At 46.6% G+C, this 15,486-nt stretch overlaps 1 protein-coding gene across 11 annotated transcripts in view; it reads left to right on the forward strand.

The window, feature by feature from the left end:
- The window catches only part of EXPH5 (exophilin 5), a 77,535-nt gene that overhangs the window by 42,061 nt on the left and 19,988 nt on the right, over window positions 1-15,486 (forward strand). For 6 of the 11 annotated variants that reach the window (XM_053204143.1, XM_053204144.1, XM_053204145.1 and 3 more), the window contains 2 exons: window positions 4,726-4,886; window positions 6,794-6,956. In XM_053204143.1, coding sequence (XP_053060118.1) covers window positions 4,726-4,886; window positions 6,794-6,956 — 324 coding nt within the window. Of the gene's footprint in view, window positions 1-4,725; window positions 4,887-6,793; window positions 6,957-7,600; window positions 8,446-9,651; window positions 13,184-15,486 lie in introns of those variants that run through there. The other 5 variants (XM_053204149.1, XM_053204150.1, XM_053204151.1 and 2 more) reach the window with 2 other exon arrangements.

Consider the following 15,486-nt stretch of genomic DNA (forward strand, 5'->3'; position numbering starts at 1 on the left):
GTTATTGAGGTATACTTGATGTATAGCATTATATTACTTTCAGGTGTGCAACATAATGATTTTCATATTTGTAGACACTGCAAAATGATCACCTCAGTAACATCTATCACCACACATAGCTACAACTTGTTTTCTTGTGCTGATGACTTTTAAGATCTACTCTCTTAGCAACTTTCAAATAGGTACTACTCTGTTATTGACTATGGTTGTTGTGCTGTACATGACATCCCCGGGATTTATTTATTCTGGAACTGGAACTTGGTTTTGACTCCCTTCACCCATTTCTCCATACCCCCCCCCCCCCGCCATCCCTCACCTCTGGCAGCCACCAATCTGTTCTCTGTGTCTATGAGGTTGGTTTGTTGTTGTTGTTTAAATTCCACATGTAAGTGAGATCGTCTGGTATCTGTTTTTCTCTGACTTATTTCACTTAGCGTAACGCCCTCAGGTTCTATTCACGTTGTGGCAAATGGCAAGACTTCATTCTTTTTTATGGCTGAACGGTATTCCGTTGTGTGTGTATAATTGTGTATGTATTGTATTGTACATACATATTATACATATATAGTTTCATATTACATATAAAATTGTATTTGTGTCATATTTTGTTTTTCCATACAATTACAATTCCAGAGGCACATGTACTTTTTGAGTTAGTGTTTTCATTTTCTTTGGATAAATACGCAGAAGTGGAATTGTGGGTCATATGTGGTAGTTCTCTTTTTAATTTTTTGAGGAACCTCCATACTATTTTCCACAGCGGCCGCACAAATTACATTCCCACCACCAGTGCGTGGGTATCCCCTTTTTCCACATCCTCACCAACACTTGTTATTTCTTGTCTTTTTGGTACTAGCCATTCTGCCTGGTGTGAGGCGAGAACTCATTGTGGTTTTGATTTGCATTTCCCAAGTGATTAGTAATGTTGAGCATCTTTTCATGTGCCCTCAGGCCGTCTGTATGCCTTCTTTGGAAAGAAGTCTATTCAGATCCTCTGTCCATTTTTTAATCAGATCGTTTGGTCTTTTTGCTACCAACTTATATGTGTTCTTTATGTATTTTGGTAATGAACCCCTTATCAGATATATGATTTGCAAACAGTTTCTCCCTTTCCATAGGTTGCCTTTTCATTTTGCTGATGATTTCCTTTGTTGTGCAGAAGCTTTTTAGCTCAGGGTGATCTTTGGAAAATGCGAACCTCGTGTGCCATGCCACTGCCAAGTCAGTAATGCATTCTTGCTGCTGCAGGACTAAATGCCAGACTGTTCACCCCATGCTCACGCTGCATGATCTAGCAGCCGCCTCTCGGCTCTGCCCTACGGCTAGTAGGTCCGTCGTCTCCACGTCCACACTGCAGCCAGGCTGGCCTCATTTCAGCTCCTTGCTTCTTTCCTTGGGGGCACTTGGTCTATGGCTGCGCCTCCTCTGCCTGAAAAGCTCTGTGCCAGAACCACCTGCCCGCTACCCCTTCATCCTTCAACCTTCAGGCCATGTGTCATCTTCACAGGAGAATCTTTGCTCCCGCCTCAGACGAGGCTCCTTGTTTCATGTTCTCCTAGAACCTGTTTACTTTTCTACTGTTTGCCCCCAAAGGGTGTGAATTCCATGAGGGCGAGGACTTGACTTGTTTACTGCTCTTTACCCAGAGTTTCAAATGTGTGTTGAATGAATAAATCATACTCACCACTCTTTGTTACTTTACATCTCTGTTGTTATCGGGCTCAAGTCTGCCTCTTATTGGATGGAGAGTTCCATGGGGTAGAAACCGTGTCTGCTCTCTTCAGCATCGTATCCCTGCATTGCACCATAGGAGGACTTCCACACATGAATATTCAGTAAATTTTGTCACAGCCATGTGAAAAATCACGTCAGATGGGTAATAGTGTTTGTGTTAGGTTTGTGAAAACAACTGATTTTTTTCACCTCTGTCTGCAAGAAAAATTATAATGGAAAAAACACAACAATATAAATAAAAATTCAGACAGAAAGAAAGAATAGGTTCATATATTACATTTACTGAATACACATAATAAAAAAAGCTAAAGATAGAAACGATATCTATAATTATTCTGCACTAAGAGATCAGATATTTTGTTTTTTCCCCCACTATGTCCACATGGGTGCAGCATTTTACGTAGCTCATAGTCGACGAAACGTGCATTTTGTTTTTCTTGCTTCATTCTATGTCACGTGCATTTCCCCAGGATTCTGCATTGCCTTTGCATACTTATTTTTAGAAACTGCATGAAGGGGGCACCTGGATAGCTCAGTTGGTTGAGCGTCCAACTTCGCTCAGGTCACGATCTCACCGTTCACGAGTTCAAGCCCCGCATCCAGCTGTGCGCTGACAGCGGAGCGTGTTTGAGATTCTCTCTCCCTTTCTCTCTGCCCGCCCCCCTCTCAGAATCAAATCAACGTTAAAAAAAACAACAACAACAACAGAAACTACAGAAAGTTCAGTTAAATTAATGTACAGGGAAGGGGGCTATTTCTTCGAGACATAGTTCCTAGAGTAGAGTTCACACCGTATGAGCATTCCCGCAGAGATACGGATTGCGGACTTCATTGGCCAGAAGCTGAAGAAGAAACAGGCAGCGATGGATGTGAGCGCACGTGTAGAGTGAGAACTTGAGGTGAAATTGAGCGAAGTGTGATTACGTTCAAGGAGAGTCCCTATTGCATCAAGGCTCTAATAAGAACCAAGAGATACAGTCCCGCTGATGGGAGAATCCCGAAGTCAGGTAGCTTGGCTGTCCTCTGACATGAGGTGGGTGTGTCGACGTCGGGGCTGGTGCTGCAGGTTGGGCTCTAGCGATGGGGGAGGACTGGGAGGAAGCGGAGGTGGTGAATAAACGCGGGGCACTGATAAATGAGGTATTGAGAAGTTGGAGACGGCCAGCACCCGGTAGGGACAGTCACTTGGGGTCTCTGAGTCTGTTTGGAAGGGACGTGGCAGGACAGGGGAGTGACGGCATTGGCACACGGAGGCCCCGAGCGGATGTTGTGGGCTGGACGTGACATTGCTGCCTGATGCTTTTCAAAATGCAAGTCTGGGCAGGATGGCCTTTGGCTTCCTTCTCGATTATTTTGTAAAACGACAGTATCGTAGCCCCAAGCAGGAGCGTGGGTTGCAGCCACCTCGGTTCAGCACCTTTAACCCCAGATTTGCCGCTCTGTGGCCGGCTTGCTCCCGTCTACTTAGTGACACCAGCTCCCCCGCACTTGTGTTCCACAGAGGACCTCGCATAAAGGGGCGGGTGATGCAGAGTCACATGCCATCCTTCCCCTGACGGCAGAACTGCCCAAGCTCGGACCCCACCCACGAGCCCGACGTGTTCAGCACCGCCACACCAGCCTGTCACATCATGGGCTCCAGTCTCCCCTTGCTGCTGTTTGCCTCCGTCCAGGGCACGCACGCTCGCTCTCGCTCTCCCTCTCGCCCTTTGTATTAACTACCTTTCATTTCCAAACAGTTCTAGCATTTTCCCGAAATGGAGCGAAACCGTCTGCTTTGAAAAAAAAAAAAAAAATCACCACCAGTGATTCAGTTAAGGACTTAGAGCAGCATTTTCATTGGAAACAGGACTGAGCACAAGAGGGCAGGGAGGAGAAGGAAGGCATGGTGGGATTTGGGGCCTGGCGTGGGGCCGACACACTTGTGCTCTGGGCGCCTTCCCTTCCCATCTCACATCCCAGTGCCCTTGCAGATTTGGCATTACCTGTGGGCTCCTCCATGCGCTTTTGTGGTTTGGGGTGTAAAGAATTTCGCTACTTTTTAAAGAAATTTCTTAAATGGCTTTATTTTTGAGAGAGAGAGAGAGAGTGAGAGAGACAGAGCGTGAGCGGGAGAGGGGCAGAGAGAGAGGGAGACACAGAACCGGAAGCAGGCTCCAGGCTCCGAGCTGGCAGCACAGAGCCCGACACGGGGCTCGAACTCACGGACCGCGAGATCGTGACCTGAGCCGAAATTGGACGCTTCAACCGACTGAGCCACCCAGGTGCCCCAGAGAATTTTGTTATCTAAAACTAGATTCAACCATTTCTTCTCTGCATGTTAACTCTATCTTTGGCCACTGGATGGGCAAGTAAGGACCCTGTTATATTCAGTGTTGAATCCCCACTGTCCACATTGGGACTGGTACATGGACATTGCTCAATAAACACTGAATGAATGCATGCATGAATGAGTAATCAGAACTAGAATATTCTGGGTGGCTCAGTCAGTTAAGCATCGAACTTCGGCTCACGTCATGATCTCACGGTTCATGAGTTCGAGCCCCGTGCTGGGCTCTGTGCCGACAGCTCACAGCCCGGAGCCCGCTTCAGATTCTGTGTCTCCCTCCCTCTCTGCTCCTCCCCTGTTCAAGCTCTGTCTCTCTCTGTCTCTCAAAAGTAAGTAAACATTTACAAATACTTTTTTAAAAACAGAGCTAGAATCTTCTGGTTTTCCATATCATTAAACTATCGATCGTTGCTCATCCCAGGTTGTCATTACCAGCTTGATTGTTTTAATGACTAGCAAAACTTAGATTGTCATCGTATTTAGAAAAACACAGCCGAAAGTGCACACAGTGGTAAAAGGAAATTCTGACTGGAGCGGCTTTCCCCCCAGACTCCGTTTACACTGTTCTTCTACTAGGTCACGTTTAGCGTCCTGTCACATGAGTTTGCACTTGATGTGAAGAAATTTCACAAGGGCACATTGGTATTTTTGTTTCATTTCAGCAAACTCCAGAAGACAAAGAGGGATATCAGATGGCTTCAAGGAGTGACTGGCGAATGGTTTGAAGAGATTCAAAGAAAGAAGTTTTGCAATGAAACAGACGTTAGCCAGATGTTGAAACAACCACTCACATACAGGCGAAGGAAAGGGATGGCAGAAAATGGTGAGGAAAAAACTTACCCGTCTAAATTTTTTTTTTCTTATAGCCTGGTATGATAGATAAGGACTCCAATGAACCAATCCATGTTTTGGGCTATTTTAAAATCATAAGGTACAAGAGTTTTCTAACATAACATACAGTAAGAAGAGTCAACTGAAACTGGACTGTAATGTCCTAGGGGTGTGTTTTTAGAATGGGGCAAGATAGCACAGTGGTTAAGAACACACATGTTGAGGGGCGCCCGGGTGGCTCAGGCGGCTGGACATCTGACTTCGGCTCAGGTCATGTTCTCACGGTCTGTGGGTGTGAGCCCCAAGTTGGGCTCTCTGCTGACAGCTCAGAGCCTGGAGTCTGCTTCCGATTCTCTGTCTCCCTGTCTCTCGCTCTCTCTCTCTCTCTGTCCCTCCCCCACTTGCGCTCCCTCTCTCTCTTCCTCTCAAAATAAATAAACAACAACAAAAAAAGAACACACAAGTTGATATCAAAGGAGACTTGGATTCAGATCTCCACTCTGTCTCTCTGTGTTCTCTATTCTTTCAGAATCCATGTGACTGTTCACATGGATTACTTATTCTCTGTTACTAGTATTCTCTCTGTTATTTATTCTAAGCCTCAGTTTTCTCATCTTTAAATGGGTGTGATGATACCTACCTCATAGGGCGGTTGTATATGTACAAAGTGCTGAGCTGGAACATGGTAAGCACTTCTGTGAATGGGATGATGAGGCAGAAGAAGGAGGAGACAGAGGAGGGGAGGGGGGGTAGAGAAGGGGTGATAGAAGAAGAGAGGGGGAAGCTGGTAAGAGAATTGCCACCTTTCTGGAACTTTGGTAAATTAAGCTCCGTAGGTAGATGCCTTCCCGGAACATGGCAACTATGTGACTATTCACACGTCACTTACCTTCACCCATCACTTGTGTTTTTCTAATCTGTAGATGAGGATAATAAAACCTGCTTTCACAGGACTATTGTGAGAATAACAGAGGGCGTTGAAAATATCTCCCACTGATACGGTCACTTTGACTGCTTTGACTAATGTGTTCCTTACAGTAGCAGCAAGAAACGTGTAATACTATTTCCACACTTTATATGGACAACATTTTACAGCCCCCATAATAAGTAAACCTCTCTAAAAAGACTCACAGTTCAGATTTTGAAGTTAACCCAACGTGTACCGTGGCTGCTTCCCCCTTCCGTGGAATCCCTCTAGTGTTTACAAATTCAGCATGTCCAAAAGCATGACAGTATTATAGACTTCGTATACGTTGATCCTGCCTTAGGGTTTTTAATACTCACATATGTAACTATACATTACCTCTACACCTATTAGACCTGTTTCCGTTATAGGCACGCACGCACACCTATTAGACCTGTTTCCGTTATAGGCACGCACGCATAGAAACCACATTGTAGCAAATAACATGTACACAGAGATAGAGTTTTGATGGAACTAAGGAACACTTTAAATGGCTTCATTTCCTTTTCCTTGACTTTCTTTGGTTGCAAAAAGTTACATGTAGAGTATCTGTCACTATGGTTTCAAAGTACTAAAATAAAAATGTCTGAAGGACGGGGCAGCTAAAAGCCACTTGAAAGTTGAATGAGGTCCCTGACACCCCACCTTGGGCCTCGAACAGATTGGCACAGCTGGTTTACAGGGAGGGATGTCCCGCGGAACTGTGGTCCACGGTGCGTATTGAAAGCCTCCCTGCCCTTTCCAAGCATTTTCTCTGTTCAGCAGAACCGTCAGGGGCACAGAGCTCCCCTGATTCCTCGGGTCTCCATGGGGGAATGCCTGCTGCGTTTTCAGTCTGCAGAGGGAGGTGGGAAGCAAGATCAAAGTCTTAGTTCTCGGAGATACATTCACCCGGAAATACTGAGTGGTGCCCCCTTTCTCCAATGTTCATCTAGATCGTGTGGAATTACAGACGTCAAGATCTAAAACTACACCTCATCAAAGAAACCCCATGTCTGTTTCTTCCCGGCTGAGCTTCAGATCGTCATTTTCTTCCCTGTTCTCATTCAGAAAATCCAGAAGGGAGACTTCAAAGCTTCTGTCACCGGCACAGAAAGGGTGAGTGAAATTCAGATCATGTGACGGCTCACTAGTTATCTGATGCCAGAGGCCAGTGGCCTGTTTTGTGTTCAGAATGTTTAATGTTTGCTCTCAGGCTTTAAATTCAGATAGGAACAAAGGAGACGGGACTTAGCTCTCATAGGGACAAAGTCCTTATGAAACCACGAAACTTGGCTCTTTGGGAATCCAACTCCTAACCAGTTGCACACGTCGCAGGTAGTGCCCTGGGTGGATGAAGGGTTAAATGTTGGGAAGAAATGGGGTGCCTGGGTGGCTGAGTCGGTTAAGCGTCTGACTGTGGCTCAGGTCATGATTTCATGGTTCGTGAGTTCAAGCCCCGCGTTGGGCTGTGTGCTGACCGTGTGGAGCCTGGAGCCTGCTTTGGATTCTGTGTCTCTGTCTCTCTCTGCTCCTCCCCTGCTCTCTCTCTCTCTCTCTCTCTCTCTCTCTCTCTCTTCTCAAGAATAAATAAACATTAAAACATGAAAAAAAAATCCGACTTCACCTCAGGTCACAATCTCGCCGTCTGTGAGTTCAAGCCCTGCGTCGGGCTCTGGGCTGATGGCTCAGAGCCTGGAGCCTGCTTCGGATTCTGTGTCTCCTTCTCTCTCTGCCCCTCCCCTGCTCATGCTCTGTCTCTCTCTGTCTCAAAAATAAATAAAAACATTAAAAAAAAATTGTTGGGAAGAATCATTGACAGTTTCCCCCACTGCTTCTAGAGGCTGGTGTGTACCCAGCCTGGTCGGGAAGATATTTTTAAATCAAAACTACTGTTTCCTTGGGCATATAGGTATCTGTGGTCACAAGGAGAGATGACGTGTAAAGACTGAGGTGAAAGTAAATAAGATGAGAACAGAGAATAGAGGAAAATTGTATTTTTTAAACCGAGGGAATAAATGTGTTCCTGTGACTGGCAGGTTTCAGGACAGCTTTTCTGATGTGGTTACCCAGAATTTCAGCTTCAGGTGCAGGAAGGGAGGTTTTGGGGAGAGTGGAGGCATAGTTCCGGATCGTTCGCAGTGTGAACCCGTGTAAATCAGTTCGTCTTGACTCATGGGTCGTTAAATCGTTTTCTGAAAAACAAGCCAAGCTTTGCTTACGTGCCGTTGAGCTGACTGCTAAATATTTTCGGCCTGTCTTCCTGGTTGAGAAGCTTCCCACCCTCTTAAGGTGTCGGCCTCACATGTGATGTGTCCACCGATTAGAAAGGGGGCGTTGCTGCGCTGGATAGGAGGTGCCCGAGGACACCCTCGCTGCACCACAGCCCGTGGCCCGCCGCCAGTGGGCGTGGGGAGAGGCTGCCCGTCCTGCAGAACAGAACCCTGAGCTCCCCTCTCCCCTCCTGGGTGGACGAACGGTGTTTCGCGCCCAGCTCCCACCTGAGCCTGCTCTTGTCTTTGCCGAAATAGTGGAGGGCTGAGCAGCATGTAGGTTTCGGTGCCTGTCCCCCCCCAGAGCCGCTTGTCAGGAAGTGCTCTTCAAACAGGTAAGTGGCTTTTTCTTCGTGAGAGTGTTTGCCCTCGCGTGGGGGTTTAAAGCCCACGAGTGTGTCCTTTAAAGGACAGGCGTTTTATAAGGAGAAGAGAAATACTCCTGGCATGTGGTGTAGCTGGAACTTGTGATGTAATTTGTGTTTTCGGTGATTTTCTGTAAGGCAGAGTTTTAGATAGCTCAGCCGTCTCCCATCAGGAAACCAGGAAAAGTTGAGGAACCTGTTCACTCTGTGGGCAAGTTATTTCCAAGCTCATGTTGCAAGCCACTGCCCAAGTGGGTCCGAGGAGACAGAAAATCTAGATTCTCCATCTGGGTATCCTGTGTGTGTGTGTGTGTGTGTGTGTGTGTGTGTGTGTGTGTGTGTTTTAATGTATATTAAATTTTGAGAGAGAGAGAGAGAAAGAGCACTAGCAGGGGAGGGGCAGAGACAGGGGGAGACCCAGAAACCAAAGCAGCATCCAGGCTGTGAGCTGTCAGCACAGAGCCCGACGTGGGGCTCGAACTCACAAACCACGAGATCGTGACCTGAGCTGAAGTCGGACGCCCAACCGACTGAGCCACCCAGGCGCCCCCGTGTTTGTTTGTTTTTTTAATGTTTATTTATTTTTGAGAAGGGCGGGGGGCGAGGGGCTGAGAGAGAGGGGACAGAGGATGCAAAGCAGGCTCCAGGCTCTGGGCTGACGCCAGGGAGCACGACAGGGGGCTCGAACCCACGAACTGTGAGATCGTGACCTGAGCCGAAGTCCGACGCTTAACCGTCTGAGCCACCCAGGCAGCCCCATGTTTTTTTGGTTATAGACCAAATTAGGAAAAAAAAAAAAAAAGGAAACTTTTATTTAGCAACCGTCCTTCTCGTAGACTTGTAAAGCTTGTAGCTTTTTTACAACTGTGCGCACTGAAACATAAAAATAAGCATGCAGATGTGAAACAGATTTTATCCTTCAAGTATATATGTGGATGTTCGGCAGTTTTCCAAATGTGTCTTCTCTAAATACATTTTTAGTTGCAAAGTGGAAATGGAATGTGCGGGTACAGAATATCGTGAAGGCACTATTTTTTGCTCTTAAGTTTCAGTAGGTAAGCTGTACAAATATGTCCTTTTCATTTTTAAATATGTGTGTGACGTAAATATTTGGATATAAATTCTGAGTGTGTGTGTGTGTGTGTGTGTGTGTGTGTGTGTGTGTGTGTGGCCAGGAGGTGGTTTAAGGTAGGAATATACATCATGTGCTGTCCTCTTCCAGACATTCTTTCCTCTTAAGTAGAACTTGAGTTTCTTTGGCAGTTCTGATCTTTTGAAATACAAAATCAGCCTTCTAAATCCATGATTCAAGAGCTCCTCCTCGCCTATTACTGCACCAGGAGGGACTGGCAAAGGGCTCCGGAAAGCACAGTCATCCTGTGCCAAGTAGGATTCAGGTTTCTACTTGCCTAAGCCATCAAGGCTCAACGTTGTCACACTGGGTGCTCTGGAGAACAAGTCAGCAAAGCAGTTTAGAGGATCTTTTGCAAATCACAGAAAGGGAAACAAGCCCTCTGGGCAAAACACAGCCTTCTGTTCAGCCCTGAAAGACTTGAGTATCAGAGAAATTACTTTTCATCTTTTAAGCTGTGGTTTAACTGAGAAATGCTGCTGGATAATGGATAACTCTCCCCAGAAGAAAATGGATTTGGTCATTTCATCAGGTACTCACTTTAAAATTTTTTTTTTTTTAACTTTATTTATTTTTGAGAGAGATGGAGACAGAGCGAGAGCGGGGGAAGGGCAGAGAGAGAGAGGGAGACACAGAATCCGAAGCAGGCTCCAGGCTCTGAGCTGTCAGCACAGAGCCCGATGCGGGGCTCGAGCTCACAGGCTGTGAGATCATGACCTGAGACGAAGTCGGACGCTTAACCTACAGAGCCACCCAGGCACCCCAGGTACTCACTTTAGAAAGGCCCAGCCAGGGGTGCCTGGGTGGCTCAGTCAGTTGAACGTGTGACTCTTCATTTCGGCTCAAGTCATGATCTCACGGTTTGTGAGTTCAAGACTTGCATCGGGCTCTGTGCTGACAGTGCAAGGCCTTCTTGGAATTCCCTCTCTCTCTCTCTCCCTCTCTGCCCCTCCCCACTCACACTGTCTCTGTTTCTCTCAAAAATAAATAAATAAACTTAAAAAGAAAGGCCCAGCCAGTAGAAGTATATGATATATTGAAGCTTTAATGTTCTAATATCAGTGGTAAAAAGCCATGGGAACATAGTGACTTAATGGATTAACAAAAAGGCAAAAAGTTTTGCCATTTCTGCTTCAGATATAACTAGTTTCTTCTCTCAGATATATGTGTTTCCCAAATTATCCCATTATTATTTTTTTAAGCTTATTTATTTTGAGATGGAGAGAAAGCACAAGTGGGGGGAGGGCAGAGAGAGAGGGAGAGAGAGAATCCCAAGCAGGCTCCGTGCTGTTAGAGCCCGATGCAGGGCTCGAACCCACAAACTGAGATCATGACCTAAGCTGAAATCAAGAGTCGGATGCTTAACCGACTAGGCCACCCAGGCACTCCTATCCCATTATTATTTGAATCCTGCTTGTAAATGATTGAACTATATCCTCTGTGACTCCTCCCCACTGCTAGGAAAAAGGACAAATATTTTCCATTCATGTTTTGATTTATTTATTGCTAGCCAACAATTTTGAGAGGCATATGCATGTATATTGCATGTATCTTTCCCCCAACATTTCCCTGGGCGTTGTGTTTCCTCCCGTCTTGTCATAGGGCATTTAATGCCTGTGACATAGTGCTCAGAGCCCCAGCATGAAATTTCGGTAACCTAGAGCCTCAAAACTTCCTTCTACGTAGTTCGGCAAGTACCCAGTAGCATACGTCATGAGCTTACAAATGCAATCTTCCTGGCTGCCAAAGAGCATCTACGGTTGTTCGTTTCTTATCCCAGACCCCTGTTATTCCAGTGATGCCCTCCCCACCAGGAATGCATGCTGGGCCTGCCACTCTGTGTCTCATGGTACCACATAATCCACAGCGAAGTGGTTTCTGCAAGGGGGCCACTTTCATTCTCAAAACTGTGGTTCGTTGTGGCAATTTTAGGGATGTGGATTTCCCCCCTTACTCCTTATTTGGTGGTGTCCCAGAACTCAGGCAACGTGAAAATGCAAGGGAACTAGTTCATAAGGCTCCTGAGTAGCTTGTACAGTTAAATTTAAGAGGGGCACCTGGGTGGCTCAGTCGGTTAATCATGCGACTTCGGCTCAGGTCATGAGCTCCACTCAGGCTCTGTGCTGAGAGCTTGGAGCCTGCTTGGGGTTCTCTCTCCTCTCTCTCTCTCTCTCTGCCTCCTCTCTCTCTCTCTCTCTGCCTCCCCCACACTCTCCCTCTCAAAATAAATAAATAAACTTAAAAAAAATTAAAAAATAAATTTTAAGATCGCCTCTTTCCTTTGAGGACTGTCACCGTGCCTCGCGCATTGGAGATTGCGCAATGGAGATTGGAAAGTGGCAGCTGCTCTCCGGCTGTGAGCGCCTGCCCATTACCCTGTGACTTCAGGAAGGTTCTTTTTTCCCCTTGAGATGCAAGCAGCTCTGGTGAATACACCTCGCTCCTCCTCAGACATGCCCAAATTTGCCTGATGCACAGGGTGTACCCAGTTTAGGCGCTCCGGCTGCAACCTCGCATTACATAAGCAAGACATTCAGATACTACTCTGGAAAGTTGAAAAGGCAGATGAGGGGCGCCTAGGGGACTCAGTCAGGTAAGCATCCGACATCGGCTCAGGTCATGACCTCATGGCTCGTGGGTTTGAGCCCCACGTCGTGCTCTGTGCCGACAGCTCAGAGTCTGGAGCCTGCTTCGGATTCTGTGTCTCCCTCTCTCTCTCTGTCCCTCCCCCAGTCGTGCTCTGTCTCTCTCAAAAATAAATAAAGACATTTAAAAAATTAAAATGTGCAAAGAAGAAAAGGCAGATGGTATTTTTCCCCCTGGGTTCTGGTTGTTTTATTCATTCATTTATTTATTTATTGAGCCTCTTACTCACTACAAATGCCTGAGTTTGAAGATACAAAAATCTCAACACCTCGATGGCAAGGAGTAGTCAGCGGGAGCAAGATCCTTCTTGGGAAATGCTCCTTCCGTGAAGCCAGGTGTGGTCTCCACAGGTAGACGGCAGCGTTCTGATGACAAGAGGCAGGACAAGGGGAGTGGTTTTGGGTTTCAGCCTGGGTGGCCCGCGGTTCAGGTGATTCAGCTGATCATTATTATAATCTCATCAACAATTTAAAAATAATGACAGATCCTCAGATCCCCAAATCTGAGATCCTGATTCGGAAGGGCTGACATGGGGCACAGGGAGCTTTATTTATTTACTTATTTTAGATTCTCCAGGATATTTGGATGCTCAGTCGGGTTTGGAAACCACAGCGGTAGAGCTTCCTGTTCCGCTGTGGTAATAAGGGCTGTCGGAACTCCTGGCAAGGCTATTGCTTGCCCAGGTGATGGTTTCTCTTCTGTTTTTTTATGGGGCTTTTATCAAAGTCTTACTCTGGATCACGAACTGTGGTTAGTGCTGGAGATAAAATTGTGAAACTAAGGCAAAGTCCCTGCCCGGAGAACTTCAGGCTAGGAGGGGATGCCAGAATCCTGCGTGTGGTTGGGTGTGAGGTGCGGCACAGAACTCTGGGACGTGGTGGGACATCGTGGGCTCATGTCTTTCCCACGGCAGTTTTCTGGAAAATGACTGTAAGTATCTTGAGAAAGGGATGCCCTGTGGAGTTCACACGGGGATACTGTCCAGCCTAACTGCAGCCTGGGTGGCAGCCGAGTCACCAGAGATGACGGTGCAATATGGTGAGTGCTAGGGAAGGTGCATGGTATTCCTGCCATGAGATTGTGTAGGAGAAGCACTTAACTCAGACTGGAGGACCAGAAGCCTTCCTGCAAGAGGAGAGCCAATTGTGAAAGGACATATAGGACTGAGCTAGGTAATTAAGAGTCGGGAGGTTGCACTGGGCAGAAAGACTGACACAGCCAAGGTGTAGAGACTGGACAAAGTAGAAACTCATGTAGGTGGTTGAGGTTCAGTGCCCTGGTATAAGGTAAGACCCGTGAGAGGTGGAGTGAGAGGCCGGTAGAGGCCAGAACACAGGGCCCAGCAGTGCTAAGGATGTGCAGGGCTAAGAAGCTTGGACTTGACCCTGTAGACAGTGGGAAGCCATTAATCACTTTTGCTAGTAATGGCATTTTTCATATATATGTGTCTATATATTTCATATATATAAAGTCACCCGTGACCTACTGACCTGGACAAACACTAAAATATTTTGGTGTATTCCATGCAGGTGTGCAGGTACAGATGTGTATTTTACCCATTGATAGCTGTTAAACAGAGGAATGACATAATCAGATCGTCACTTTAGAAAGATCACTTCAACTCGGCGCTTCTCAATCAGGGGCAATTTTGCCCCACAAAAGACATTTGGCAATGTCCGAAGCCATTCTACTTTTCGCAACTGAAGGGTGAGAACTTAGGGTGTCTCGTAGGTAGGGGTCAGAAATGTTGCTAAGTATCCCCAAAGAAATACCAGTAGAGCCAAGGCTGGGAAAGTGACCCAGGTGCGGCTCCAAGAACAGACTTGAGGGGACAAAGCTCGAGTCAGACCAGGTAAGGTAGCCCTGAGATAGTGGCAGCCTGAACTAAGGAGGCAGGCCAGAGGAGGGCAAAAGGCAGACAGATTCGTGCACGGATTTAGATTGTGGAATCATGAGAACCTGGTAATTGGATGTGTCGGGTGAAGATGAAGGAAGAATGGAGATGAACTCTCCTCTCTGACTTAGGAAGCTGTCGGTGGTGGAGAAGAAATATAAGAGGAGGGGCAGATATGAGGATAAAAATGAACACATTTGCGGATTTCTTCAACGAAGAGGGCTCAAGGAATACCGCTCATGGCTCTGAGGAGCAAAGCTTACAGCCCTTGGTTTCCCCGGTTTTGGTCTTGTGAGGACAACAAAAAGGAAATAGAGAAACATAATAGTGCTAAGATGGGGGGCAGTTCCACATGCTCTGGGAGCATGTATGGAGTGTTTGTTAGACTGTCTTGAGCCTGGAACGCTCTTCCAGGGAAAATGTTCAAGGACAAGAGTTATCCGGGCAAACAGGTGGTAGAAAAATGTTTCGGGCAAACTCTGTGCACATGCTCAGAGGTGTGCTAATTCCTCATGGCAGAGGGATATGCAAAGGTGAGAGACGAGGCTGGGAAGTGTGTGGGGACTAGATGGTATAGGGCCTTACGAATGCAGAGAAGAATTTGAACTTTCACCTGGGAGCAAATAAAAATCATGTAAAATGTTCAACAGGGAAGTAGTGTGATGCACTTTGTCCTGATCACTCTGGCTGAAGTATGGAGAATGGACTGGATTGGAACAAAACTTGGAGGGAGAGGGACAAGAAAAGGACTAGTGCAGAAACAAAGCAGATGATAAATGTCTTGCGTGGGGTACAAATGGGGGGATGTAGAGCTCTGGGTGGTTTTGAAAGGGATTTCTGAGTTTGAATCAACAGGATCTGTTGGCTGATTGGATGGGAAGGAGTGGTCATGCAGGAGGACCATGCAGAAGTCCATTTTGGACATGAGGGTCTGACTTGCCCATGGTCATCCAGATGGAGTTCTTCCATGGCCAATGTTTAGAACGTGTTCCATCAGTATTTGGGGGAAGTCACCTGGGGTTCTGGTTTTTAAAAAGAATATTCTTTGTTTTTGAGAGGGAGGGAGAGAGAGAGAGAGAGCGCGCGCAGGAGAGGGGCAGAGGGAGAGGGACAGAGAAAGAATCCCAAGCAGGCTCCACACTCAGTGCAGAGCCCAACATGTGGGGCTCGATCTCATGACCCTGGGATCATGACCTAAGCCTAAATCAAGACTTGGATGCTTAACCAACTGGCTAAGACACCCAGGTGCCCCTTTAAAAAGAATATTCTTGAGCCACACTCTAATCTACTGAGTGAGAATTTCTGAATGGTATCTGCAAAGGTATAGAGACAAAAGATT

This window comes from Acinonyx jubatus, chromosome D1 (assembly GCF_027475565.1).
Source record: "Acinonyx jubatus isolate Ajub_Pintada_27869175 chromosome D1, VMU_Ajub_asm_v1.0, whole genome shotgun sequence".
In the NCBI taxonomy this organism is placed as follows: Eukaryota; Metazoa; Chordata; class Mammalia; order Carnivora; family Felidae; genus Acinonyx; species Acinonyx jubatus.